This window comes from Euleptes europaea, chromosome 13 (genome assembly GCF_029931775.1).
Source record: "Euleptes europaea isolate rEulEur1 chromosome 13, rEulEur1.hap1, whole genome shotgun sequence".
NCBI lineage: Eukaryota > Metazoa > Chordata > Lepidosauria > Squamata > Sphaerodactylidae > Euleptes > Euleptes europaea.
The window spans coordinates 8,082,401-8,108,865 of NC_079324.1; the positions used below are offsets into that span (position 1 = coordinate 8,082,401).

Consider the following 26,465-nt stretch of genomic DNA (forward strand, 5'->3'; position numbering starts at 1 on the left):
AGGATGTCTGAGCTGCCGACATTTTTATTGTCTCATCTGGCTAGCCAAACATCAATAAAATTCATTTGGTGGGAAAGGGATTGGTCTGTTTCCAGAATGTTCTATTTCTGGTGGGAATTATCAGTGATTTAAAAGAAAAGGGTAGTACTGTAGGCTGTAAGATTTTCACCAGGGTGTGGTTTATAAAATTATATTGCATTATGCAAAAGCTTTGCTTAACATAGACACCCACAGACTTAATTAGAGTATGGGGGTTGTTTTCACAAGTGAGACTTGGCAGGGAGAGTTTTGAAATCCCAGCCTGAGATAGTTTCATTTTAATAACAAGAATAAATCTTAATTGAAAGATACAGTTATCAAAAAGATTTTTAAAGTCAGCAGGCACAAGAAGACATGAAAATGTTATTTGTAAAAGGATACAATTTATCCACATGTTTCTAATTATGGGTTGGAGAAGAAAGATCTAGCATGTTAATCCATGAAGTGTATGTGCCAAGGAAGACTGTGGGGTTGGTGGGTGGGGGGAGTACAACTACGTTAAAATCTAGTCCAACTTCTTTGGGACAGAAGAATTCACAGTGTAGGGCTTCCAATATTTTGTGATGGGTAGCCTGTCTTAAAAGTCTGAATTTGTACTTGCAGTTTCGCTTTTCACCTGAGCATTTGAAATTACTAGCGCGCAGATTATGTGCAAAGAGAAGCATGCTTTTCTATATTAACATATCATGTAACAAAGAAATATTTCCATGTTAAGTAAGCGGGAAGTTCACATACAAATGCAGAAGTGGCACGAAGTGTGGAAACCTGTCCATAACCATCTTCAGTAAGTAATACCATTGGGCCACTTATGCTTGGCTGTTTCCCTCGCGGTCACCCCTCCGACTACTTTGGGTCTTTGTTCGGATTATGCATTCCATTTCTGACTGTCAGAGGTCGCCTTGCTCTCCCCCTGCCTTTCCCTGCGTTTTGGTGGGCAAAACGGGGGAAAACAGCAGGAAGAAGGAAGCTCAACCAACTCTTTCCCCTTCCTCCTTCCAGCAGCTTTGCTTTGGGTGAATCACACAGGGTCCCTCTCTTCATGGAACTGCAAAGGAACTTATTCTACTCATAGGGGCAAATGGTGGAGGGAGTTTTGAGCATCTTCTGTTAAGCTACTTCCCACTGAGCGTATGCCAACTGGCTTGCAGTCCAAGCTGTGGCCAGGAACAGGAGTTTGAGTACAGAATACTGCAGCCAGAGTGCAGACTGGTGTGGGTCGCAGGGACCTCATCACTCCAGTCTTGTTCTATCTACACTGGCTTCCAATTTGCTTCCAGGCTCAATTCAAGGTGCTGGTCTTGACCTTTAAAGGCCTATATAGCCTGGAACCAACCCATGAGCCACCTTCTTCCATATGAACCTCCCCACACACTCCGGTCATCCTTGGAGGCCCTACTTCGGTTGCCCCCACCCCCTATCTGAGGCTAGACGGGTGGAAACCTGAGAAAGGGCTTTCTTGGTTGTGGCACCAAAACTTTGAAACTCCCTCCCAGGGATATTGGTCTGCCTTCCTCAATCGGTGTCTTTCACCAGCAGATGAAGACTTTTTTGTTTCGTCTGACATAGCCCCATAACAGTTATTGGCCTTCCTTCTAGTGTTGTTTGTTTGTGCGTTTTTAACTGGATTTTATAATTTGCAGTTAGTATTTTTAATTGTTTAAATGTGTTAATGTTTTTGTGATCACCACCTTGTTGACCGTGATTGGGTGGAAAGGTGACATAAAACTGTTTTAAATAAATAAATAATGTAAACAACACAGCTGCAAGGGCCATAACATGTAACAGCACCCTAAAATGGGCCGTGGGCCCCTCTCCTTGGCCGATGCCACTAGGCAGCACTCACGTGGGCACACTCACACAGCGCCAGGGAAACAGGCAGAGCGGCTGGTGGGCCATGCGCAGCATGGCCAAATCAGCAGAGGCACTGCCACATTCCCTGTCCAGTTCCCTGCAAGCTTGGAAGCAGGGGCTGCCTCTGCCTTTGGGTGAAGGCGACACTTGAAGGCAAGTTCAGTGGCTCCTACTTGGGTAAATCAGAGCCAGCATGGCGTAGTGGTTAGAGCAGGGGTGTCAAACATGTGGCCTGTGGGCCAAATGCAGCCTGTGGAGCCGAGGCAGCCAGCCCCCTGTCCCTCTTTTTCTTCCTGTCTCTCCCTCTTTCATTCTCTTTTTCTTTCTCTCTTCTCACTTTCTTTCGCCCTCTTTCTCTCTTCCTCTTTCTTTTTCTCTATCCCTCTCTCCCCCTCTTCCTCTTTTTCTTTCTCTATTTCTCTCTTTCCCTCTCTTTCATTCTTTTTCTTTCTCTCCTCTCACTTTCTCTTTCTCCCTCTTTATCTTTCTTTCCTTTTATCCCCCTTTCTTTCTCTCTCTCTCTCTCTCGAGCTCTAGTGCAAGCAGAAGCGCAAGAAAAAGGCTGAGGCAGCCGCTTGTGCTAAATCAGACTTATGGTATCCCACCTGTGTTTCTGCTTGAGCCAGATCTTGTGCAACCAATTTCTGGGGACCAAATTATACAGCGAGGAAGCTGAAGGTGTTGCACAAGATCATGCACAAGCAGAACTGTGCTACATCCATTTATGTTTCCGCTGGTGTATTGATGGCTCCAAGCCGCTCTATCTATGTCCAAGGTGCCAGGGAACCTGGGCAAGCAGCATGCCCAAGGGTTCCTAGCAACTGGAAAACTGCAGGGAGAGGGAAGGAAGGGAGGTCTGCCAGCTGGCATCAGGGCCACGGCAGCCAGGTAAGGGTGGGAAGGAGGACTCCTTCTCCAGCTCAGTTAAACATTCAGGCTGGAGCTCGGCTCACAAGCCTGTGCTGCTGGCCCCACACTGGAGGAGAGGATTACCAGTCAGCCAGGCTTACTTACTTACTTGTTTTATTTAAAACGTTTATTAGCCACCTTTCTACATTGTGGAACTCAAGGTGGCTTATCATGTAAATAAAACAGTAAATTATAAAGAACACACATAAAAGACTGCAATTGAAAATATCAACAAGGACTGCCAATAAATGAAAACTAAATTAGTCAAATGCAGTCTCAAATAAAACTGTCTTCAACTGCCTCCTGAAGATTGAAAATGAGGGGGCCAGGTGCACCTTGCTGGGGAGGTTGTTCCATAATCGTGGGGCTGCCACCAAAAAGGCCCTCCCTCGTGTACCCACCAGGTGAGCTTTTTTGATTGATGGAACAGTCAGGAGGGCCTCTCCTTCTGATCTTAATTCCCAGGCAGGAACATATGGAAATACTCCGAACCAAGGGATGCTGAGCTTCAGGGATGTCCCCAGTTTATATGCAACTCTTGTCATCTTTATGGAAAATCTGTCTGATCTGTAAGGCCTTTAGTAGCTAAGGCTGGGCCAGGTTATAGAACTACTGTTGACATATTTCAAATCACTGGTGTTGCTGTGGGGTTAAAAATTATTGTTTTGTTAGCTGCCCTAAAAGAGCATAGTTTAGGTGGGTGGGTAGATGACAGAAAGAATATTCAAGGCTTCTGGAAACTGAACTGCATTTTTCTCACCTCACTTTCTTCCATAGAAACCAAGAGTTTTCACAAAGTGCAGAAAGTGGGGAGGGACTGGAAACATAATTCACATCCTGGGGAAAGCACAAAGGAGGCAGAGTGGTTGAAATGGTATACCCAGGGCAGAAAAGAGTCCCTGAAGACAGCTGAGCATTTTGATGAGATAAGAGAGTACATTCATTAGATTCCCTTGGGAGGAATTTGTATGGCTGAGCCCTTTCTATACACTTTCTCAGACTCGACACCTAAAAGGCATTTGGAGTCATGCAACTTTGGAGAGCTTGAAAAAGGACAACGTGACATCATCACCAGAGTCTAGAATTGAGATAAACAGAGGAGGTTTGAATGTGATCCCAGGGTAGAAAAATCCCAAGCATGTCAAAGATTTGGTACTCAAAGGAAATTGAGCCCTGGGAAGCTCCAGAAGAAAATTATTCCATGCACAGCAAAGTGCATGAGGTCAGAATTCCCAGCAACCTACCTTGTCTTTATCACCTTGCCGGACATTCTTTTCCTCTATGTTCTTGATTGTATTGGCTCGGGATGTGGTTTCATGGCCAGTGATCTGATTCACCTCAGTTCTTTGTCCCTGTACTCTACATCTGAAAATTAGAACAAGTAACACTGAAATTGACAAACTCACAAATCTGCACCCTTCATTCGTTCATCTGCTTCTTTTATTGTACATCTTTCTTACAGAAACCTATTTAAAAGCCTTTTTTGCAGCAGGATCCTTGAGAATGCTCCAGGTTTTCAGGGATGTCTTGCAGCCCGACAGGGCCAGCCTCAGGATTTTGGGGAATCTGGAGCAAAGCACCCTTAGTAGGCCTCCTTAAGGTGGAAGAAGTAGGGCATGCAAACAATAAGTTTCTCAAGAATACTCTCTGACTTTCTTTGGTGCTCTGTGTAAAGGAAAATGGCAACTCGGCAGGCTCTCAGGATAAGGTCTTTCACATCACCTTTTACATGAGCCTTTTTACTAAAGATGCCAGGGATTGAACCTGTGACCTTCTGCATGCCAAGCAGATGCTCTAACACTGAGCTATACCCACTACCCAGTTTACTTGGTACAGTACCTATTTTCTGGTTTCTGTACCTGGTTAGTTACTCTGTTTTGTCCATATTGTTCCCTTCGGGGGATATGCTGTCAAAAATGCGTTACCATGAGTGGCTTGAGCTGACATTCATTATGGCTTAAATCTCAAAAACGTGGATTGGATGAAGATTGTAAATGTACACAGAATTCCACCTGAGTATAGTCTTGTGAGGTTTCCCTGTTGCTGTAGCAGCTGCCAATACAATGCAGGTTTCCTTCATAGTTTCTCATCATGAGTTCTCTAGCAGTGGTCATCCCTCCCCCCCCCCAAGCCACTGGAACGTTTTCAATTTTTAAAGATTGGCAACTAAACATAATTATAACACTATAACAATATGTGTAAAAGGTTCTTTGAATTTGCAACGTCCATTAAAAAAGTAAGTCTTTAGCTCTTTCCATTGCAGAGATGTGCCTTTCCCTTTATATCTCTGCAATGGAAGGGGCTATATACCTAGTATTTTAAAAAAACATGACACCTGAGAGTTCAAGGAAACTGTTATACATTTTGCTGCAATATTCTATCAATACAATGATCATAGAATCATAGAAACATAGAGTTGGAAGGGACCACCAGGGTCATCTACTCCAGCCCCCTGCGCACTGCAGGAAATTCACAACTACCTCCCCCACACACACCCAGTGACCCCTACTGCATGTCCAGAAGATGGCCAAGATGCCCTCCCTCTCATGATCTGCCTAAGGTCATAGAATCAGCATTGCTGACAAATGGCCATCTAGCCTCTGCTTTAAAACCTCCAGGGAAGGAGCATTTACCACTTCCCGAGGAAGCCTGTTCCACTGAAGAACCGCTCTGACTGTTAGAAAATTCTTCCTAATGTCTAGACGGAAACTCTTTTGATTTAATTTCAACCCATTGGTTCTGGTCCGACCTTCTGGGGCAACAGAAAACAACTCGGCCCCATCCTCTATGTGACAGCCCTTCAAGTACTTGAAGATAGTTATCATATCCCCTCTCAGTCTTCTCCTCTTCCGGCTAAACATACCCAGCTCCTTCAACCTTTCCTCATAGGACTTAGTCTCCAGACCCCTCACCATCTTTATTGCCCTCCTCTGGACATGCTCCAGCTTGTCTGCATCCTTTTTAAATCGTGGTGCCCAAAACTGAACACAATACTCTAAGTGAGGTCTAACCAGAGCAGAGTAAAGTAATACCATCACTTCGCATGATCTGGACACTATAGCCATTTATGCTTGGTAATTAGCAGGGCGTTCTAGGCTGAAATGCCCCACATATTTTTTTTGAGTTTTTCACACTGAACCGTCATTCAGGAAGTGACTGCAAAGCTGGCACATACCTGCTTCGCATTTCTTAAGAGCCCCTTTAACGCGACCTTTTGTGTTTGTTCTGCCCCCGCCTTGAAGATTCCCCTCAAGGAAGCATGCAAAGTCACAGCGGCGCATTAGCTATGCAAACAGCGATTGCTAATGGAAGGAATGAAGGAGCAGGCGAGTTGGGGGGTGGAATTTCTCCTTTTGCATCGAGACTGTGAATAGGCATTTTAAAGGTCACATTTTTAAAAAAAGCTTTGAGCCAACATCAGAATTGACCTGCATAAATGGCTTCTGCTTTTCAGAGTGAAACGGATCCCACTACTCCTTTGTGATGATGTTTTAGACAGCAATTCAACTCTGTCCACAGAGAGTAAAAACAAAAAAAGGGAAATGGCATCCCACCCTGCCATACCATTCCCAGTATTGACCTCCAGATCAGGGGGGGGGGGGGATCCAGACAAACTTCTCCATGGCTAATTGAATTAGTGATATATCGCTATAACAAACCAGAAATTGAAAAAGAAGTAGATGAAAATCAGAAGAACAGAAAGAGGCGTGGCGAACAACGTCACAAAGACAAAATAGATGAACATGACCCATCTATCGGGAGGTTTACTGCGCAATTTGGCTGATCAAGCATAATCCCGATGAGATAAACTTCACTGAATCCCTGACCAGATGGCCCAGGCTAGCCTGATCTTGTCAGATCTCACAAGCTAAGCAGGGTCAGCCCTGGTTAGTATTTGGATGGGAGACCACCAAGGAACACCAGGGTTGCTGTGCAGAGGAAGGCACTGGCAAACCACCTCTGTTAGTCTCTTGACATGAAAACCCCCAAAAGGGGTCGCTATAAGTCGGCTGCGACTTGACTGCACTTTACACACACACACATCCCTGACAAAATCGCAATCATGAAGAACATTTTTAAAGGTGAGTTAAAATACTGTGCATCTAACCAGCGGCAACTATTCCCATGAATAAATGGCCTATACTTCTGTTGATGCAGCCCAAGATTGTATTTGCCTTTTTAGCTACCGCATCACACTGCTGACTCATGTTCAGTGTTTGGTCTTCTAAGACCCCAGGATCCTTTTCGCACACACTACTGCTCAGACAAGTCTCCCCCATCCTATAATTATGCATTTGATTTTTCCTACCTAAATGCAGAACTTTACATTTATCTTTGTTGAAATGCATTTTATTGGTTTTAGCACAATTCTCCAGCCTGTCAAGATCATCCTGTATGCTGGCTCTCTCTTCTACCAAATTTGCTACCCCCCCCCAATTTAGTATCATCTGCAGATTTAATAAGCATCCCCTCTATTCCTTCATCCAAATCATTTATAAAGATATTGAACAACACAGGGCCCAGGACAGATATTAAACTGCCGATTTTTTAAAAGAATTGAAAAGCCCCCTGAAAATGTGTGGAGGTGGGGGAGAAATGGCCCCTGAGGGGACAGTGTATGGGAAAATGGCTGCCATGTAGCCATTCTGCAGCCGTCCACGTTTTCCTGCGCTTTTTCCCAAAACTTTGCAGCAAAGCGGGTTTGAGAAACATCAGATAAATGCTGGAAAAACTCTGGGAAATGCATGGATGCACCGTGATGACGTCATTGAAACCAGGGCAGATAACTTATGTGGACATGGCCATGAATTCAAAGGAACCTAGTTCTCCCAGATCCTAGGCCAGTGATGGCGAACCTTTTAGAGACCGAGTGCCCAAACTGCAACCCAAAACCCACTTATTTATCGCCAAGTGCCAATACGACAATTTAACCTGAATATTGAGGTTTTATTGGTTCTTGTAGGTTATCCGGGCTGTGTAACCGTGGTCTTGGAATTTTCTTTCCTGACGTTTCGCCAGCAACTGTGGCAGGCATCTTCAGAGTAGTAACACTGAAGGACAGTGTCTTCAGTGTTACTACTCTGAAGATGCCTGCCACAGTTGCTGGCGAAACGTCAGGAAAGAAAATTCCAAGACCACGGTTACACAGCCCGGATAACCTACAAGAACCAATGAACTCTGACCGTGAAAGCCTTCGACAATATTGAGGTTTTAGTTTAGAAAAAACAACTCATACATTCACATATTTTGCGTTAAAAGAAAAAAGCAATAACAGAGCTTTCAATGATACAAACAACTTTTTATTGAAAGGTAAAAGTTTGCATTTGGCATGCATCTCTCCAGGACTCGTCCTCTGCTCAGCCACCGGACATTATTGTACATAAGTAAACAATTATACTGTGCCTGAACCTCCTCAAGAAGTGCTTGAAACTGTCGACAATTCAGAGCACGAGCCATGATGTAATTCACCATTTTTGTGACATCTTTGAGGACATCGTCAAATTTTTTGAACAATTAATGTGATTTTTGCTGTTGTGTGCATGCTGATAATTTGTCTACCCTTGGCTCATACTTTGTAAGTTTGAGAGCAACACATGCAGCACTCAGGTCATCTGTTAGCCTGTTTCTGGTGTCAGATTTGATATAATTCAAAGCTGAAAACAGCTGCTCACAAGCATAAGATGATCCAAACAAAGTAAGGAAAGCAATCCCAAGTGCTTTCATTGACTTAAAATTATTTGGCAGAGAATTCCACACTTTAGGGATTTCATTTTCAAAACTAACTGTGCTGTCCTTTGTCATCCCTTCTGTCTTCTCAAGTGTTTCACGCAGGTCATAGAATTTATTTTTCCAGATAGAGCTTTCTTGAAATTCTATTAGCTCCATTTCCAGATTTTCTAAATCTAACCAGTGAAGGCAGGAAAGAACAAGTTCTTCAAATTTGGCTTTATATGGAGAAGTAAGAAAACACAGGGTGGTCTCCATCTTACGGAACTGTAAAAATCTGTTACTAAAATTCAACTTTGCAAGCTGCTACAATGCTAGAAAATTCCTTGTAGATTTCCTGATGGCTTGCAGGATTGTCTGCAAATGTTGTAGAATTTTCTAAATGCTTTTTTAGAGGGGCGGGGGCCCAGACAAACTGAAGACGGGTGGGGCCCCGACAAACAGCTGAGCTGCCCCGCAGCTCAGCTGAGAGGGGGGCGTGGCAAGGTGCTCGGCTGCCTCCTTTTCCCAGATCGGCCAATTGAGCTGAGACTGCGTGAACTTCTTAGAGAAGTAAGCGCACGGACGCAGTTGGCCGTCTCCCCCTCGCTGTAGCAGCGCACCCCCCATTGCTACTTCTGAAGCATCTACTTGGACCACAAACAGTTGTTCACAATCAGGGTGTTTTAAAACCGGTTCAGAGGTAAACAGTCGTTTGAGACTGTCAAAAGCAGTTTGGCACTGGGGGGGGGGTCCAATTCACTTTAGCCGTAGGCAAGGTGGCTGCGCTTCCCTTGCCTTTAGTCTTAAGGAGGTCTGTGATGGGCAGCGCAATCTGAGCGAAGTTGGGGAGGTACCCCCTGTAGAAATTTGCGAACCTGAGAAATCTTTGAACCTGTTTACGGGTTGAGGGTGGTTCCCAATTGATTACGACTTGCACCTTCTCTGGGTCCATCGTAAGCCCTTGATGTGAAATTATATAGCCCAGAAAAGTCAACTGTTTTTGGTGGAACTCGCACTTGGACACTTTAGCATAGAGCTGATTGTCTCTGAGACGTTGCAACACTTCCCTAACCAGGGCAACATGTTCATCCATGGTTTTTGAGTAAATAAGAATGTCATCTAAGTAAACCACCACTCCCTTGAACAGCAAGTCATGTAGGATCTCGTTAATGAGTTGCATGAAGACCCCCGGAGCTCCTTTCAATCCAAAAGGCAACACCAAAAATTCAAACATACCAAAGCAACTGGAAAAGGCTGTTAAGGGCTCATCCCCTTCTCGAATTCTGATTCTATAATAGGCTTCGACCAAGTCTAATTTGGTGAAAATGCGTCCCTCCTTTAGCTGCCCCAAAAGATCTGAGATCAGAGGAATGGGGTAGGCATTGGTTTGGGTGACCACACTGAGTTTCCGAAAGTCGATGCACAAATGCAAGTCATCTGTTTTCTTATGCACGAAGAAAGCGGGGGCTGAATAAGGGGCGGTAGAGGGTCGGATGAAACCTCGAGCCAGATTCTTGTCTAAGAAATCACGGAGCACTGTCCTTTCAGATGCGCTCATGGGATAAATTTTGCTTTTTGGCAGTTTCCCATCCCCCACCACCTCAATAGCACAGTCCGTTCTGCGGTGTGTGTGGGGGGGTAGCACATCACACTCTTGTACATTAAAGACATCCGCAAAGTCCTGATACTCGGCAGGTAGTTGGGAGGAAATAATAGTGTCTGAAGCCAAGGCAGGAGTTGCTGGGAGTACGGTTTTGAAAGCTACTTCGTACCGGTGCCGTTTACAAATCGGATTGGAAAATGTTAAAGTCTTGGCCCCCCAGTCAATGGAGGGGCTGTGTCCCCTGAGCCAATTTATTCCCAACACCACAGCGTAACAAATATTGGGGGCTATAGTAAAGCCGATTTGCTCCCAATGGTGGCCTATTCCCATCGCCACTCCCCAAGTGCGACGATCCACTGGCCCACCTTTGAAATCACTGCCATCCATCTGGGCAAACTGCACAGGGGCCGGTAGAGATACCGACTTAACTTTGAGTGCCTGAAAAGTGGCCTCATTGATCAAAGAACGGGCACATCCAGAGTCTATAAGAGCTTTAACTTGTAATTGGGGGCCCTTTCTATAATGCTGTAACACTACATCCACATAAACAGTCTCTTCCACCTCACTCACCATTAAGGGAGCCTTGGGTTTTGCAGAAACATCTGTGGAGGTCTGCGGTGTCGCTCCATTCACCGCAGACCCAGTCCGTTTTTTGATTGATCCAGGGGAGACTCCAAGTTCAGAGCAGGGGGGTCCCAGTGGCTGCCTTCCTCCGATGAAGCAGAGCTGTCCCCTCCTGGGGTAATTGTAATCTGGAACCCGATGGGTCCACTGGCGAAGGCTCGTTTGCAGGCTCCTCGATGTGGAGGGCTGGGGACACTTTCCATCCTGGTGCGATGCTACAATCAGTCGCGGCTCCTCTTCTCCGAACGCATCCCCTCCCGCGAGGCGTCCCCCCCGGCCAGGGAGTGGGAGCCGGCTGCTCCGGATGTAACGGGCAGGCTGCTGCAAAGTGACCCATGGCACCGCAAATGAGGCAGGCTCCCCTTTGAAACCGCGACACTCGGTCTTGTGAGGGTTGAGCCGGTCTCCGTGAGGCAGGAGCTGCGGCCTTGGGAGGGTTTTTCTGGCCTCCCCCCTCCTTGGCCTGACGCCGGGCAAGAGAAATGAACTGGCGGCGGCTTTCCACTTCCTCCGCCAGTAGGATACACTCCTCCAGGGTGGCTGGATCCTGTTGCATATAAGCCCAGTTTAAAATCTTGGGGTGTAAGGCTTCTCGGAAGTAATGCACCCAGGTAGCCTCAGTCCAATCTACGATTTTACTAGCAAGTCTCTGAAACTCATCAGCAAACTCCCTGACCGAAGAAAATCCTTGACGGAGTTGCAGAAGGGCAGCCTTGGCTTTCTCCCCTTGGAACGGGTCTTCGAAACGCCGTCTTAACGCTCGCATAAATTCGTTGAGCGAGTGAATGGATCGGGCCTGGGTATCAAACTGCAGGATCATCCACTTTGCAGCCCTCCCAGTCAGAAGAGAAAAGACTAACCTTACCCGGCTGTCTTCCGTAGGGAATGTATGGCCTTGTTCTCTCATATAGCTGTCCACTTGGTGTAGAAAACAGAGCAGTGCGTCTGCGGAGCCGTCGAAAGTCACTCGCAGGCGGGGATGCTGCCAAGGTACAACTGGAACCACCAGTTGCAGTGGAGCCCCTGGCTGGGCAGGCAGTCCTGGGGGCAGCACTGGCGGCTGTCCAGGAACCGGCTGCTGCCCAGGTATTAGCTGTCCAGGAACCGGCTGTTGTCCCGGAACTGGCTGCTGCCCTGGGAGTGGTGGCGGTGCCTGCGCCGGTACGGGCAGGGGTACGGTTTGGGCCTGCTGCAAGCGACCGTACTCGCGCACAAGCACGTCCATTTGGTCCTGCATTTGGGCCATACGCTCTAACAGTTCCCGGTTCTGATACTTCAGAACATGTATCTCCTCCTCAGCCCCCCCAGGCCTTTGGGCTTGGCTGACCTGGAGATTTGTATTCCAGTCGTCCTCCTCCTCAGTATAATCCTCTTCCATGTACTCTCACCCCTCGGGTACAAAGGTGTAGTGGGAGGTCGCTCCGGCGAGCTGTTGCTGACGGGCCACCGTCCGTGATGGGTAGGTGTCTGGAGAGAATGAAGGAAACAATGGGAGTGAGGTCCAGTCTGCCCCGCTGCCCTTCGGTCGTGTTCCGGCCACCTGTTCCTTGGCCCGAGTCTTGGCTGCCGCCTCCGCCAGTAGTTGGCTCCGCCGCCTGTTGCTGGGCGGTTTGCACTCTGGCCGCCATTTCAGCCAAAAGTTGATCCATCGCCCGTTGCTGGGTGGCCTGTGCTTGAGCTGCCTCCAGTTTGGCAGCCCGGGCCGCCATGGCGGCCGCTACGATTGGCTCGGCCGCTTGTTGCAGCAGCAATTTCAGTTCGGGTAGTTGGCGAGCATCGGTCTAACCCGCTGGGCGAGCTCCGTGGAGGAAGGGCCATACTCTGGCTCAAATAACTTGCAGACTTCTTCCTCGGTCGCCGTTACCGGCGGTAGATCCACGAGGCACAGGAGTGTCTGAGTGGCTGCATCCTGAGCCTCCGAGGTGAATTGGCCCCGATCCGAGGGGCCTTCCCCGGCCACCATGAGGGGATGGAAAGCGGGGATCGGGAACACTCCGAAGTCAGTCCCCAGTCGCTGCAGGAGGGCAGAATCCTCTTGTGCCAGTCGCGTCGCCTCCAGCAAAGTCTTCCGCCACCAAAGTTTGTTTTGGGCACGGAGATCAGCGTCCCGCATTTCCCAGGGGGTTGCTGCCGTCAGTTGATACCACTGCTCCACGACCAACCCAGTCAGTCGATTGGACTCTGCTTGAGTCCGCTGCACCTCCTCAAGGATAGCATGTAGTAGATCCGAATCCTCTGGGAGCTGACCCAAAGCTCTAACCCGACCTCCCGGCGAACCCTCCAGGGCTCCAGCCAGGGAAAACACCCTCGGGGAGCAAGTCCTTAGCTCCAACCAAAGATCCCGGCGATCCCTCCATGGCTCCAGCCAGGGATAAAAATATAGTTGTACATTAGTGTCCAAATATAAGCTCTAGTCCTATGATAATCCCATAAACAGACATCCACAGACAAGCAGTCCAAAGAGAGTTGATTTATTGGAAAATCCACAGGTTAACAGAAGCTAAGAGTCAAATGGACACTAATGAAAACTACAAGTACAGTACAGGGCATATATGGAAGAGCATAGGGCAAATCGGGGTAGATCTGGATGCCATGGCAACCCCCCTCCCAGGAGCTGTCAGGGAGGTAGGCTTCTACCGGCATTCCCACAGAGTTCAGTCTAAACACGTTGTTTGCAGAGCTAGAGCTGGCCTTGGCCAGTATCTGGAGAAACCACAACATTCCTTTCTCAGGCCATGCCTGACATGCGGCTCAGGAACGCCCCCTTTTTTTTGGTCGATGAGGGTTGCATGGATTTTTGGCACCAGGCGCCGCCGCTGCGTTGCCTCCTAAATCCAGCGCAGGCATTCCAGTCAGGAATGCACTGTAAATGATCATCACAGACAGAGGACAACCGCCAGTGATCTGGTGCTCAGAAAGAGGCTCACTGTAACCATTTTCATATTTTGGGCTGTGAAATGTAGGACAGCATGGAAAGCCACTTTGTTCCACCTATTGAAATACCACCCCAGGCAAAGCTCTTTCCTTAGTTCATACACACTTCTCCCTCTTTTCCTTCCTGCAAGGGGCTCCGAGGAATGAACACAGCACCCTCTTCCTCCATTTTATCCTTGTAACAATATTTGTTCCATATAGGGTTGCCAGCTTTGAGGTTGGGAAATACCTGGAGATTTTGGGGGTGGAGCCTGTGGAGGGCGGGGCTTGAGAAGGGGAGGAACATCAGTGGGGTATAATGCCATAGTTCAGCTTCCAAAGCAGTCATTTTCTCCAGGTGAATTGATCTCTTTCACCTGGAGATCAGTTGTAATAGTGGGAGATTGCCAGATGCCACCTGGAGGTTGGCAACCCTAGTCCCATATGATGCGTCTTGTTAATGCTTATGCTGCACTTCACCTCTAGTCTGTTGACTGTATTGATTTATTCTATGTAATCCACCTTGAGTCCCAGTGAGAAAGGTGGACTACCAATAATATAAATAAATAAATAACAACACTGTGAGGTAAACAAGTGGGAAATGTAGCCCAGGTTCATACAATGAGCACTGTGGATAAGTGGGTACTGGTAGACTGGTCTTTCCAACCCTAATCTAACAGTCTAATCAGTACACCATACTGCCTTGCTTTTTCCTTGTGTCCTGGCCATTAGCCTGTCTCCTTGCTTTTTCTTTCTCAGGATCACTGCTTTGTTGTATCATTCATTCATTCATTCATTCAAACATTTATATCCCGCTTTTTCTCACAGTTCTCACAATAAAGTTAGACTGCTTTTGGCATAGCCTTAGCATTTCTATTTTCTATACCACACTACAAAACTGCATAAACACTAGTAATAACAAAGGTGTTAACATTATATCCTACATTTTAGTACATCATTGGGGGGGGGATCTTTCCTGTGTTACAGGAACTGGACAGACTAAAGGCAGAATACCTATTTGTGAGAACTCAAAACTGCCATTGAACTGGATGATGGGCATTTGAATCTTTACACAACATCAGCAACTGCTCATAATGGGCCCTGCTAAAATGTCTTTCCATTACTGACCAATCTGATCTGATGGTGATCTTTGTAGTTTTCTCCAGTAACAAAGCATTTCAAGACTGCCCAGAAGGCCAAACTATCTCAATGCAGACTACACAGCAGTTAATTGGGCCACTAGGAACTAAAATAAGGGATTTGGGGTAGGCAGTATGAAAAAGTTGCAGGAAATGGGGGAAGGAGTGTGTTTCCTGTAAGAATCTTTCTTGAACTTCTGGAAGGAGAGATAAGGCAGCCTTAGCGGTCAGGTAAAGGGAGACACTTACTCTGCAATTATATTTAAACTGATAGTATCACTGACGGGTTAGGTTCAGGATTTGGTTCCTTACAAACTGCTGAGATCAGCACAAGCTGTCACGAATACAATGTCACGTAAGGCCACAATCCCATTCTTCATAGAACAAAGCGTGATTTACTTCTAAGTAAGAAATGTAAATGCTCACAGCTTTGTATAACTTTGGGCGAAAATGTAAGGTCGCTTTAGCCTCCTGTATTCCCTGTTTCAGCCAGGATTCAGCCAGGATTGAACGCACGTTCAGCGAAACGCATGCGTTCGATCCTGGCTGAATCCTGGCTGAAACAGGGAATACAGGAGGCTAAAGCAACCGTGCGTTTTCGCCCTTTGTATCCCAAATGTGCCAATGTGGTGTGAAGCGAATGTAATCTAGATAAAATCAGGGTTTGGAATAGAGTTGCAAACCTCCAGGTGGCACCTGGAGATCTCCCACTATTACAATTGATCTCCAGGTGTCCACAATCCCCTGGAGAAAATGGCTTGTTTTGGAGGGTGGACTCTTTAGCATTGTACCCTGCTGAGGTCCCTCCCCTCCCCAAACCCCACCCTCCCCAGGCTCCACCCTCCAAAATCTCCAGGCATTTCTTAACCCAGAGTGGGCAACCCTATTCTGGAACTGGTTCTCCCCCTACCCTGGAGGAGCACAGAACAATGCATGCGACCCTTGGAGGAAGGGAAGGATGAAACAGAAAAAAACAAGTAAATGTTTTCACATTTGCACTGGAATGAGAATTCAGTCTTGTCTCTAATGAGTCTGGTCCCAAGTTGTGTGATTTAAAAAAACACATTCCCGAGCTTCCTGCTCAGTAGGATTGCCTGCTCTGGGTTGGGAAATACCTGGAGTTTTTAGGAGCAGAGCCTGGGAGGGCAGGGTTTGTAGAGGAGAGAGACTTCAAAAGAGTATAATGCCATAGAGTCCACCTTCCAAAGCGGCCATTTTCTCCACGTGAACTGATCTCTGTCTCCTGGAGATCAGTGGTATTTGCAGAAGATCTCCAACCACCACCTAGAGATTGGCAACACTCCTGCCCAGACCTGGCAGGGAAAGAGACTGTTGTGGACTCACTGCTGTGCACAAAGGAACTTTACTGACAAAGCCCACTGGTCCGAGCTGAAGGGAGAGGCCACACAGGCAGCATTCCACAACATAATTGCCTGAGTTCAATGCAGGATGCATTTTGCATCTTAATCTCTACCCCACTGACCTGTAGCCACACATTTACCCATGATAGAAGGAAAACAGTTCAGAGTTACACTGAAACCTGCCCGGAGTTTTCTCATAGGAAAATCATCTACAGACCCAGGTCTCATTTCACAGGATCTTGAGGCAGTGGGTACATTGTGTGCAATGCCTGGGTCCAGAGCCCTCTGAAAAGAAGCTCCTCAAAAAATCTTGTGGAAACTTTGATCTAGGTGCGCCTGGCTGCTCACCCAGTGAACTATCACCAAACATGACCTTGGACAACAAATTAAGCAGCAATCTAAACTTCAAACATTTTCCACCGATGCTTTTCAAATAACAACAACTCCCCCCCCCCCCCCGAAAAACTTCAAACAGGCTGCACATTCGGCGCTTTATATTCCTACATCTGTCCTTTGTTTGTTAGGGTGGAAAAACAGACTCCAGCTTTCTCGCTGCAGAGAAGGGCAAAAGAGCAAGCGGAGTTGTTACGCTTGGCTCCCAAACTTCCCCACTGGTGCTCACCAAGGGAAGTGTGCAACATTCAGGCTTCTCCCCATGGGTTGCTCTGCTAATGTTTCAACAGGAACAAAGGAAACTGTCTATTTGTCTAAAGACTCCTCCACAAGCACCTCGTGTTTAACTTGCCAGTGTGGCAGGTCCAGGTTTAATAATCCTCTTCCACACCCAGCTTCTCACTCAGACCACAAGGTGGGTGTGGGATCCTTACCCCTCCATCTGCCAGGCAATATTGGCAGGAGGGAGCCAAAGACAGGGATCATTTGTAACCAGCGATGATCCATTCAATGCGGCTGATCTTTGAATACAACACTAGCTATGCCAAAAGCGGTTACTATCTCCTCAACGGTCAGTAAACCCTTAACCCAAATGGCTGGGTCATGTTTTTGACTCTGGTCCTCTAGAATTTGATGCTCATCCTCTGGCCTCTTTGCCTGGCACTTCCCCATCCAAGCTTAAAAACTGATGTGGCACAAGTTGCTAGTCCCCATTATTACAGAGATTAACAACCTGACATCAGATGGAGTGTCTGGTAGACTCAGATCCGAGCCCAGTAGCACCTTAGAGACCAACAAGATTTTGGGGTATAAGCTCTTTGACTCTCGAAAGCTTAAGTCCCCAAAACCTTGTTCGTCTCTAAGGTGCTAGTGGACTCCAATCTAGCTCTTCTACTAACACGGCTACCTCTGAAACTATCTGGAAGAAACAAGCAATAGATTAGGTGCTTCTGAAGCTAGCTGAAGCAGCAGGAAAGAGCCATAGAAAGGAACGTTCATTTTAATGTGCTTTGAAATAACAAAAATGTGAGTGTTGCCTCCTTTGTAACACTGCAAGCTAATCAGTGTCCCATATACCCGCTGATTTCCATTATGTTGGCTCATTGTCCATTTTTCTTAACATCACAGCTTGTGCAGTAAAACTCAACAAAGCCAGCTTGGTTTCTGTTCCGTGTCCAGCATGAAGATCCAAGGATATACATCCCACATGGGGCATGTTTATTTGCTTCTGAGCAGCTGCTTCTACTGGAATTTTTCAAAACTTCCCAGTGAGATATGAATGTTTGTTGGTAGCTGTTCGTTCTTTAAAAAGCCTTAACCCCTTGGAGCCAAACTGGCAATTGGGGAGTGGGGATATGCTTGGAAGCCTTAGGCCACTGGTTCCCTGATTGGCATTTGGGGACAGGACTACAGATCTGCTGAGGTTCCAGCTCTGAGAGTCAGGGAACAGACTGTGGGTACTGCAGAGCCAAAGGAGAAAGCCCCACCCAAGATACAACTCATGAATGACCCACCTTGTTCACACTTAAAACACTTGGGACCTAGTCTAGACACTGCGCAGTGCTTTGTGAACATGACTGCAACAAATTCTCATGTTCTGAAAAAGTGCATAGATGGAAATCTTGCAAACGACTATCCTATGCAGACAAAACTTGTGGGGCTCCTGGCTATGTCCCTTCCCCTGCATCCTCAGAGAGGGACACTAGACTAGATGGTATTTAACTAGGTTAGATAAATTCATAGGCCTTTTATGCGGGGATGTTTCCCCACAGTCACCCCCACTGACTGCTTCGGGGCTTCCTTTTGATTATGCATGCCTTTTCCGTCCGTCAGAGGTCACCTCCCTTTCCCCACTCATTTTGCCCATATTTTCCAGATTCTGGCTGAAACAGCATATGGAAAACACAGGCAAAATGTGGGGGGAGAGTGAGGCGACCTTTGAATGCATAATCAAAAGGAAGCCCCAATGCAGTCGGTGGGGGTGACTGTAAGTAAACATCCATGCATAAAAGGCCATAGAGGATAAAACCTATCAACAGCCATAAGAGCTACATGCAACCTCCAAGTCTTGATGCAGTATACCACAGAAAAAGAGTATTAGTTGCTGGGGACAGCTGCCTTTATGTCCTGCCTATAAACTTCTCAGAAACGCCTTACTGATAATTGCTGGAAACAGAATGTCAGGAAACTTTAGCGTTGCCAGTTCCGGGTTGGGAAATGCCTGGAGATTTGAGCGTGAAGCCTGGGGATGACAGGGTTTGGGGAGAGAAGGGACCTCAGTGGGGTACAGTGCCACAGAGTCCACCCTCCAAAACAGCCATTTTCTATCCAGGGGGATTGATCTCTGTAGTCTGGAGATGAGCTATAATACTGGAAGATTTCCAGGCATCTCAATGCAATCCACAACCCAGCAGGACTCTTCTTAAATAGTCTTCAACTGTTGCCAAAATTCAGGTTTTAGGACATTTCTCTATAGGTCAAGTTTTGAAGGGACTCCATTAGAAACACATCCTTGTTTACTTCAGGCAAGCTCCAGTTCCCTTTCCAGATCTTACAAATTACCACAAAGCCGTTCTGTAACTTGACATCAGAGGCCTGTGTGAGTTTTAATATGAATGATAAAACGTGACAAGTTGCTGTTAATCCAGATCCCTATTCTACTCACGGGTTGTCTCGAGGGCTGCATGCTCCCCACGCCCAGTGTATGCTGGGAAGCGGCGTGCCACTTGCTGTGCACTGGAGGCTGTATTCTCCTCCTTTGGCGAACAGGTCTTGGTCTTTGTTCTTGCCAAAATCCATCTCCTTTTCATAAATTTTGGGTCTCTCTAGAAAGAAAAAGAACACAAGCAATTAATCAAGAAGCCACTTCTTCCAGAAAGCTTGTGAAGCACAATCTCAACATACAACACAGGGTGACAGAAAGTCCCTCAGGAGCCGTACACTCGACGTGGAGAGACAAGAAGAGCATTCAGAAACTGCAAAATGCAACAGCCAGGCCTACCACAGGTGTAAGCCTTATCACACTGTATTGTTTTCTACCAAGAAGGGTTGCCAGATCCCTCTTCGCCAACGACGGGAGGTTTTGGGGGGGGGGCGGAGCCTGAGGAGGGCGGGGTTTGGGGAGGGACATAACATAGAGTCCAATTGCCAATGTGGCCATTTTCTCCAGGTGGACTGATCTCTATCAGCTGGAGATCAGCTGGAATAGCAGGAGATATCCAGCTAGTACCTGGAGGTTGGCAACCCTACTACCAATCCATTCCCTGGTTTAATTCAAATTGTTTTTGATCACTAATATTCTGGTGTGGTCTGGGCCCTGTGATGCTTCAGAAGGAGCATCCTCTCCCATATGTGCCCGGAGGTCATGTTAGGGTTGCCAACCTCCAGTTACTAGCTGGAGATCTGCTATTACCACTGATCTCCAGCCGATAGAGATCAGTTCCCCTGGAGAAAAATGGCCGCTTTGGCAATTGGACTCTATGGCATTGAAGTCCCTTCCCCTTCCCAAATCCCACCCTCCTCAGGCTCCGCCCCCAAAACCTCCTCCTGGTGGCAAAGAGGTACCTGGCAACCCTAGGTAATGTGGAGAAGCCTTGCTGTAGGGCCCCATGTAATCTGAAGCACAGAGGGCAGAGCCAGGGCCTCCTCTGTGGTGGGACCTTCCCTTCTTGTGGAGGACCATCTGGACAGCTTGCCTCATGTTTTTCACTGCTAGAGTCAAACTAGCTAGCTGGAAGCCTCAGGCTGCTGGTTTCCTAATCTACAGCTCTGGCCTAGGGTTGCCAGCCCTACACTGCCAGTCCCCATGAGAGGAGGGGCCGGGAGCTGGGGAGACGGGGGTGGGGGAGCATCATGAACATCATGATGTCGCTTCCAGTTAAGGCGGGGGGAAAACGAGTTGGACTATTCCATAGAAGGAAAAAAAGGCACAATCTTCCCAGAGTGATTGGAAGGCCTGAAGCAGCAGGTAGCTTGCCTCAGAAGGACACCAGCATTTCTCAGTGGGTAGCCGTGTTAGTCTGTCTGCAGTAGTAGAAAAGGGCAAGAGTCCAGTAGCACCTTAAAGACTAACAAAAATATTGTCTGGTAGGGTATGAGCTTTCGTGAGCCACAGCTCACTTCTTCAGATACAGCTAGAATGTGAATCCATCTGTCTTTAAGTAGAGGAGAGTGAATTCAGACAAGCATTAGTATGTAAATGTTAACAGTATGTCAATGTGAATAGCAGGCGTGGTGGGATGAGGTGTGGTATGCAGAAGAGTCTGTGATGTCCAGGGGAGAGATGGGTGTGGAGAAATCAGCATTGGTCATGAGCCATGAATGCAAGGTCTTTATTCAGCCCAGGTAAATGCATTGACTTTAGTTTGAATAGCGACTGTAATTCAGCAGTTTCTCTTTCCAATCTCCCTTTGAAATTCCTTTGTAAGAGAACTGCTACTCTTAAATCTGCAACAGAATGTCCTGGAAGGTTGAAATGTTCTCCCATTGGTTTTTTAATATTGTGGTTTCTGATGTCAGACTTATGTCCATTTAATCTTTGTCTAAGAGACTGACCACCAATGTCAGCCATACTATCTCAGGTTCATACTCCTGCTCATCTTCTAATGTGATTTATGCCATCACATGCCAGCAATGCCCTTCCACAATCTACATTGGACAAACAGGTCAGTTTCTGAAATATGGCAACCGACACCAACCGAAGAGAAGCTGGAAGGCAGCTCCTGGCAGGGAGATGTTGAAGAGGAGGGGAGGAATACCCAGCTTTGCAAAAGCACATGCACAGACAAGGAGTAGTCCCTTTAAGAGCTGACTCGCCCCCTCCAAGTAAACTGCAACAAGGCTGCGTTTTCAGGGGGAGGGACTCAGAAGCTCTGTGATTCACTGGGGATGCATAATTAATCACAAGGTACTCCTGGCATTTCTTGGGTTGCGGGGATGGGGGGAAAGCCCTCATGCATATGTTTGAGAATTCGGATCAGAAACCTGTGCAGCAAACCAAACACAAACATCCCCTGCATAAATGACCTGAGACTCTGGTCTGCTTCAGCACAACAGGCTTGAACTGTTACACATTAATAATTACTGTTTTCCATACTTAAGTATTCTATATGCTATGTCTTATTGTGAACAAAAGAAAGAAGAAATGTGAAGTTTGCTTACTATTATTTTCACAAGGTGGGACCACACTAAAAGATGTGAACTCCCTCAGTTCTTTAACTGAAAAAAAACACAACTTATTTTGGTATCCCTCTTTAAGTTTGAATTGAATAGAAGTTACACCTGGAAGCGGCATCAAAGCACCCTTGCCACTCTAGGAATTCACCAACCTCTATGATAAATACCACAGAGATTGGGAAGCTTCCTAGAGTGTCACAGACACTGTGGTGTCACCCTTGGTGCTCAACCACAAGGTTGCCAGCTCCAGGTTGGGAAATACCTGGAGATTTTTGGGGCGGAGCCTGAGGAAGGTGGGGTTTGGGGAGGGACTTCAATGTCATAAAGTCCAATTGCCAAAACGGCCATTTTCTCCAGGTGAAGTGATCTCTACCGGCTGGATATCAGTTGTAATAGCAGGAGATCTCTAGCTAGTAACTGGAGCTAGTAACTTGATTTTTTTCCTCCTGTTCCACCGACTAAGGGAGGGAGCCAGAACACAGGGGTGGAAGGCTGCTTGCTGCAGCAACCTGGCAAGGCTCAGCTCTGTATCAGGAGTAAAACTACAGGTCTGTTGAGGCTCCAACCCTGAGAGTCAGGGAACGAGTTGTGGGAATTCACGAATGCAGACTGGCAAACTAGCAAGCCCCACCCAAGACACAATCTGTAATCAAGGCCTTCATTTTAGATCTAGACCTTCGTTTTTAGAAAAGCATTTACGCTGTAGACTGCGCTGCTCAAAATGCTTGAGGGATTTCTTTATGTGCTTAACCCCTCTTCTGCTGTAGTTGCTCTTGTCACGGCCCTGTACTTATAGGCCATATAGAAACCTATAAGAACATACGGAACAGATGAATTTGTAGAATTTTCCTATTTTTCTATTTAAGGTTCTTTATAAAGTCATTCAGAGGTTTGATTCCCTTTAACCAGGCCTAGACATGCCTGGACAAGAGACTCTTTTTGAGGACGTAGTTACACTCTCTTTTGGATATTTACGCTTTTGGATATATTGCAGATCTGCTGTGCCTTGGTGTGTTGTCTGTTCTTTCTTTTCAGGAGTTTCTTGTATCCCTCGAATATAAATATGTAGTTTTACAGAAATGCTGGTGTCCTTCTGAGGCAAGCTACCTGCTGCTTCAGGCCTTCCAATCACTCTGGGAAGATTGTGCCTTTTTTTCCTTCTATGGAATAGTCCAACTCGTTACCCCCCCCCTTAACTGGAAGCGACATCATGATGTTCATGATGCTCCCCCCTCTCCCCAGCTCCCTGCCTCCAAATTCAATGTCCTCCCAAAAAAAATGTAGGTTCATACATCAATGTCCTCCAAAAATGTAGGTCTGCCACTGCCCACTCCTCCACATGAAGCCTGCTGGGTGACTTTGGGCTAGTCAGAGTTCTCTCAGTCCCACCTATCTCACAAAGTGTGGGGAGGGGAAGGGAAGGTGATTGTAAGCCGCTTTGAGACTCCTTGAAGGTAAAGGTAAAGGTCCCCTGTGCAAGCACCAGGTAATTACTGACCCATGGGGTGACGTCACATCCCGATGTTTACTAAGCAGACTTTGTTTGCGGGGTGGTTTGCCAGTGCCTTCCCCAGTCATCTTCCCTTTACCCCCAGCAAGCTGGGTACTAATTTCACCGGCCTCGGAAGGATGGAAGGCTGAGTCAGCCTTGAGCCGGCTACCTGAAACCCACTTCCACTGGGATCAAACTCAGGTCGTGAGCAGAGCTTGGACTGCAGTACTGCAGCTGACCACTCTGCGCCACGGGGCTCTTATTGAGACTCCTTACTGTAGAGAAAAGCAGGGTATAAAAACCAACTCTTTTTCTTCTTGATGTTCAGTTATAGTCCTGCTTTGACACTTTCTGCTTTAACTTGCACCAGTAGTTGTTTCAAGTCTTGGCTGTTTTCTGCCAGTAATGTGGTATCATCAGCATATCTCAAATTGTTAAGTGCTCCTCGCAGAAATTTTCACTCCACCTTCATCTAAATCTAATCCATCTTTCCTTATGATATGTTCTGCATTTAAATTGAAGAGATGGGGAGATAAAATACAACCTTTTCTGATACCTTTGCCAATTGGAAACCATTCTGTTTCTCCATATTCTGTCCCAACAATAGTTTCTTGTTCAGAGGACAGGTTGCATATCAAAACAAGCAGATGCGGTGGCACACCCATTTCCTTTAAAACCAGCCATAGCTTTTCATGATCCACAGTCAAAAGCTTTGTTTTAATCTATGAAACACAAGCTGATTTTTTTCTCAGATTCTCTCATATGCTCCAGCATCCACTCTAAATTTGGAATATGATCTCTAGTGCATCTTCCTTTTCTGAATCCAGCATGAACATCTGGCCTTTCTTGTTCCATATATGGTAACAGTCTTTGTTGTAAGATCTATATGCCATTAAAGGTTTATGAATGAATGAATGAATGAATTGTAAGATTTTGAGCATCACTTTACTCCCGTGAGAAATTAATGCAATGGTCCAATAGTTGCTGCAGCCTTTGGCATCTCCTTTTTTTTAAAATTGGAATGTAAATTGACTGTTTCCAGTCTGTGGGACATTGTTTTGTTTTTCCATATTTGTTGGCATATTCTTGTCAAGATTTTGATGGACTCCATTTCTGTGGCTTGGAATAGATATCCCATCTGCTCCTGGTTATTTGTTTCTCCCAATTGCTTTCAGTGCAGCTTTCACTTCACTTTCTAAAACTTTAGGTTCTTCTTTAAAATATTCTTCTTGGAAGGAATCTGTCATCCTTTTGTCTCTTCTCTATAGTTCTTCAGTGTATTGTTCCCACCTTTTCTTTATTTTCTCCTGTTCAGTTAATATATTTTGACAGCAATGTGTACCAGAAGTCTTCAAGAACAGCTTCAGAGGTCATTCTCAACATGTTCCTTCTTTTTTCCAGCAAACTCAGTCTACACGACTTTCTCAGAAGTGGTCCTTGAGTTGGCTTGCTTTCACATCTTTAAAAACTTTATTCCAAAGAATGCATTAATGTTTTCAATGGACCTGTCAATGATACTTATGGAAGCCCATTGTTTAAAATGCTGCTTTGTATGATTGTTCATATCTTGAAGCCACCATTGTAAAATCTGGGTGCCTCTCTGGGTGCCTCCTTGCCATTTCAGTTTCACTCTACATCCCGCAGGAACCCATAATGGGGTTAAATTCTGTAGTAACAACCATCTTGGCACACTGCAAGGAAGAAGGCATCTGCTAAATGCCTTTAGGACCCTGGGTCCTAAAACTTCCTTTCGGCTTCTAGATTTTGAATAGCACCGTAAAAGAGAGCCGCACAGTCCTAACGGCACTGCCTTGTAGCAGCCTTTTGGGGGAAATGCCTCATTTTCTAATTGACCTAGCCACAGTGGAAAACAGCCCCCCCCCCATAAATGAATGTCTATTATCAATCATCGTTATCATCACACAATGAATAACTGGATTTGTTAGAACCTCAAGTCATCTGGTTACCTCCTGAGAGTCCTAATCACTCCCTGGGTAGTAATTACCTCCAAGTTAAGAATGCAGGTCCTAGCTCCTCTGATAGATTTGCCAACTGTGGGCTAGGAAAGTCCTGAAAATTTGGGGATGGAGTCTGGGGAGGGCAAAGTTTGGGGCGGAACCTCTGCAAGGTATAATGCCATACATCCCACTCTCCAAAGCAGCCATTTTCTCCAGGGGAACCAATTTCTGTTTACTTTAAATTCCAGGGGATCTTTAGGCCCTACCTCAAGGTTGGCAGCCCTCTACCTCTGATAGGGAGTCATAAGAGACAAGAAGCTTTTATTAGCAGCTAAGACTGGCCTTTTCTGCACAAATGGTTTACAACATTTCCTGCTGTCAAAGCTACATTGTATTTTTTCATGTCCGCATGTTTTTTCCTCCATTTGGGGTTGGAATGGTTTTCTCGTCATTTAATCTCCTTTGTTTTCCTGAGCACTTTTGCGGCAATGTTGTTTTTCCTGTTTCTGAGCCAGCTTCCCTTGAGTATGTGATCATCTTCAAAAAGTGTTTATTTCTCCACCCCACCAAACACCCTTCCCATGTTCACACCCACTGCTTTGCTCGTTTACCTCCCCTACCCCCCTTAATTTTTTTTAAAAAAAATACGCTGCTGGATTGAATGTAGCATGAACACGAGAATCCCCCCTTCTGCATTCAATCTAAGGGAATGCAAAAAAGGGGGATTCTTGTGTTCGAGAATAATTATTTAAAAACTTGAATAATTATTTAGCTATGCATATTAAATATACCAATGTATAAACATTGGTATATTTAATATGCATTTATACATTGGTATATTTAATATGCACAGCTAAATAATTATTCCAATGAGGAAATTGAAATTGTTGAAGACTTTCTATTCCTTGGCTCCACCATCAACCAAAAGGGAGACTGCAGCCAAGAAATCAGAAGGAGATTGAGACTGGGAAGGGCAGCCATGAAGGAGCTAGAAAATATTTTGAAGTGTAAGGATGTGTCACTGGCCACCAAGACTAGATTAATTCATTCCACAGTATTCCCTATTACTATGTATGGGTGTGAAAGCTGGACGGTGAAGAAAGCTGATAGGAAGAAAATAGATTCCTTTGAAATGTGGTGTTGGAGGAGAGTGTTACGGATACCGTGGACTGCCAAAAAAACAAATCAGTGGGTTATAGATCAAATCAAGCCTGAACTGACCCTAGAAGCTAAAATGACTAAACTGAGGCTATCATATTTTGGTCACGTCATGAGACGACAAGAGTCACTGGAAAAGAC

At 46.1% G+C, this 26,465-nt stretch overlaps 1 protein-coding gene across 1 annotated transcript in view; it reads right to left on the reverse strand.

Annotated features, from left to right (window-relative positions):
• The window catches only part of LOC130486469 (vascular endothelial growth factor receptor kdr-like), a 194,306-nt gene that overhangs the window by 108,369 nt on the left and 59,472 nt on the right, over positions 1 to 26,465 (reverse strand). Inside the window, exons 10-11 of the mRNA XM_056859739.1 lie at positions 19,207 to 19,366; positions 4,044 to 4,164 (exon numbers count right to left, since the gene is read on the reverse strand). Of these exons, the coding sequence (XP_056715717.1) occupies positions 4,044 to 4,164; positions 19,207 to 19,366 (281 nt within the window). The remainder of the gene's footprint in view (positions 1 to 4,043; positions 4,165 to 19,206; positions 19,367 to 26,465) is intronic.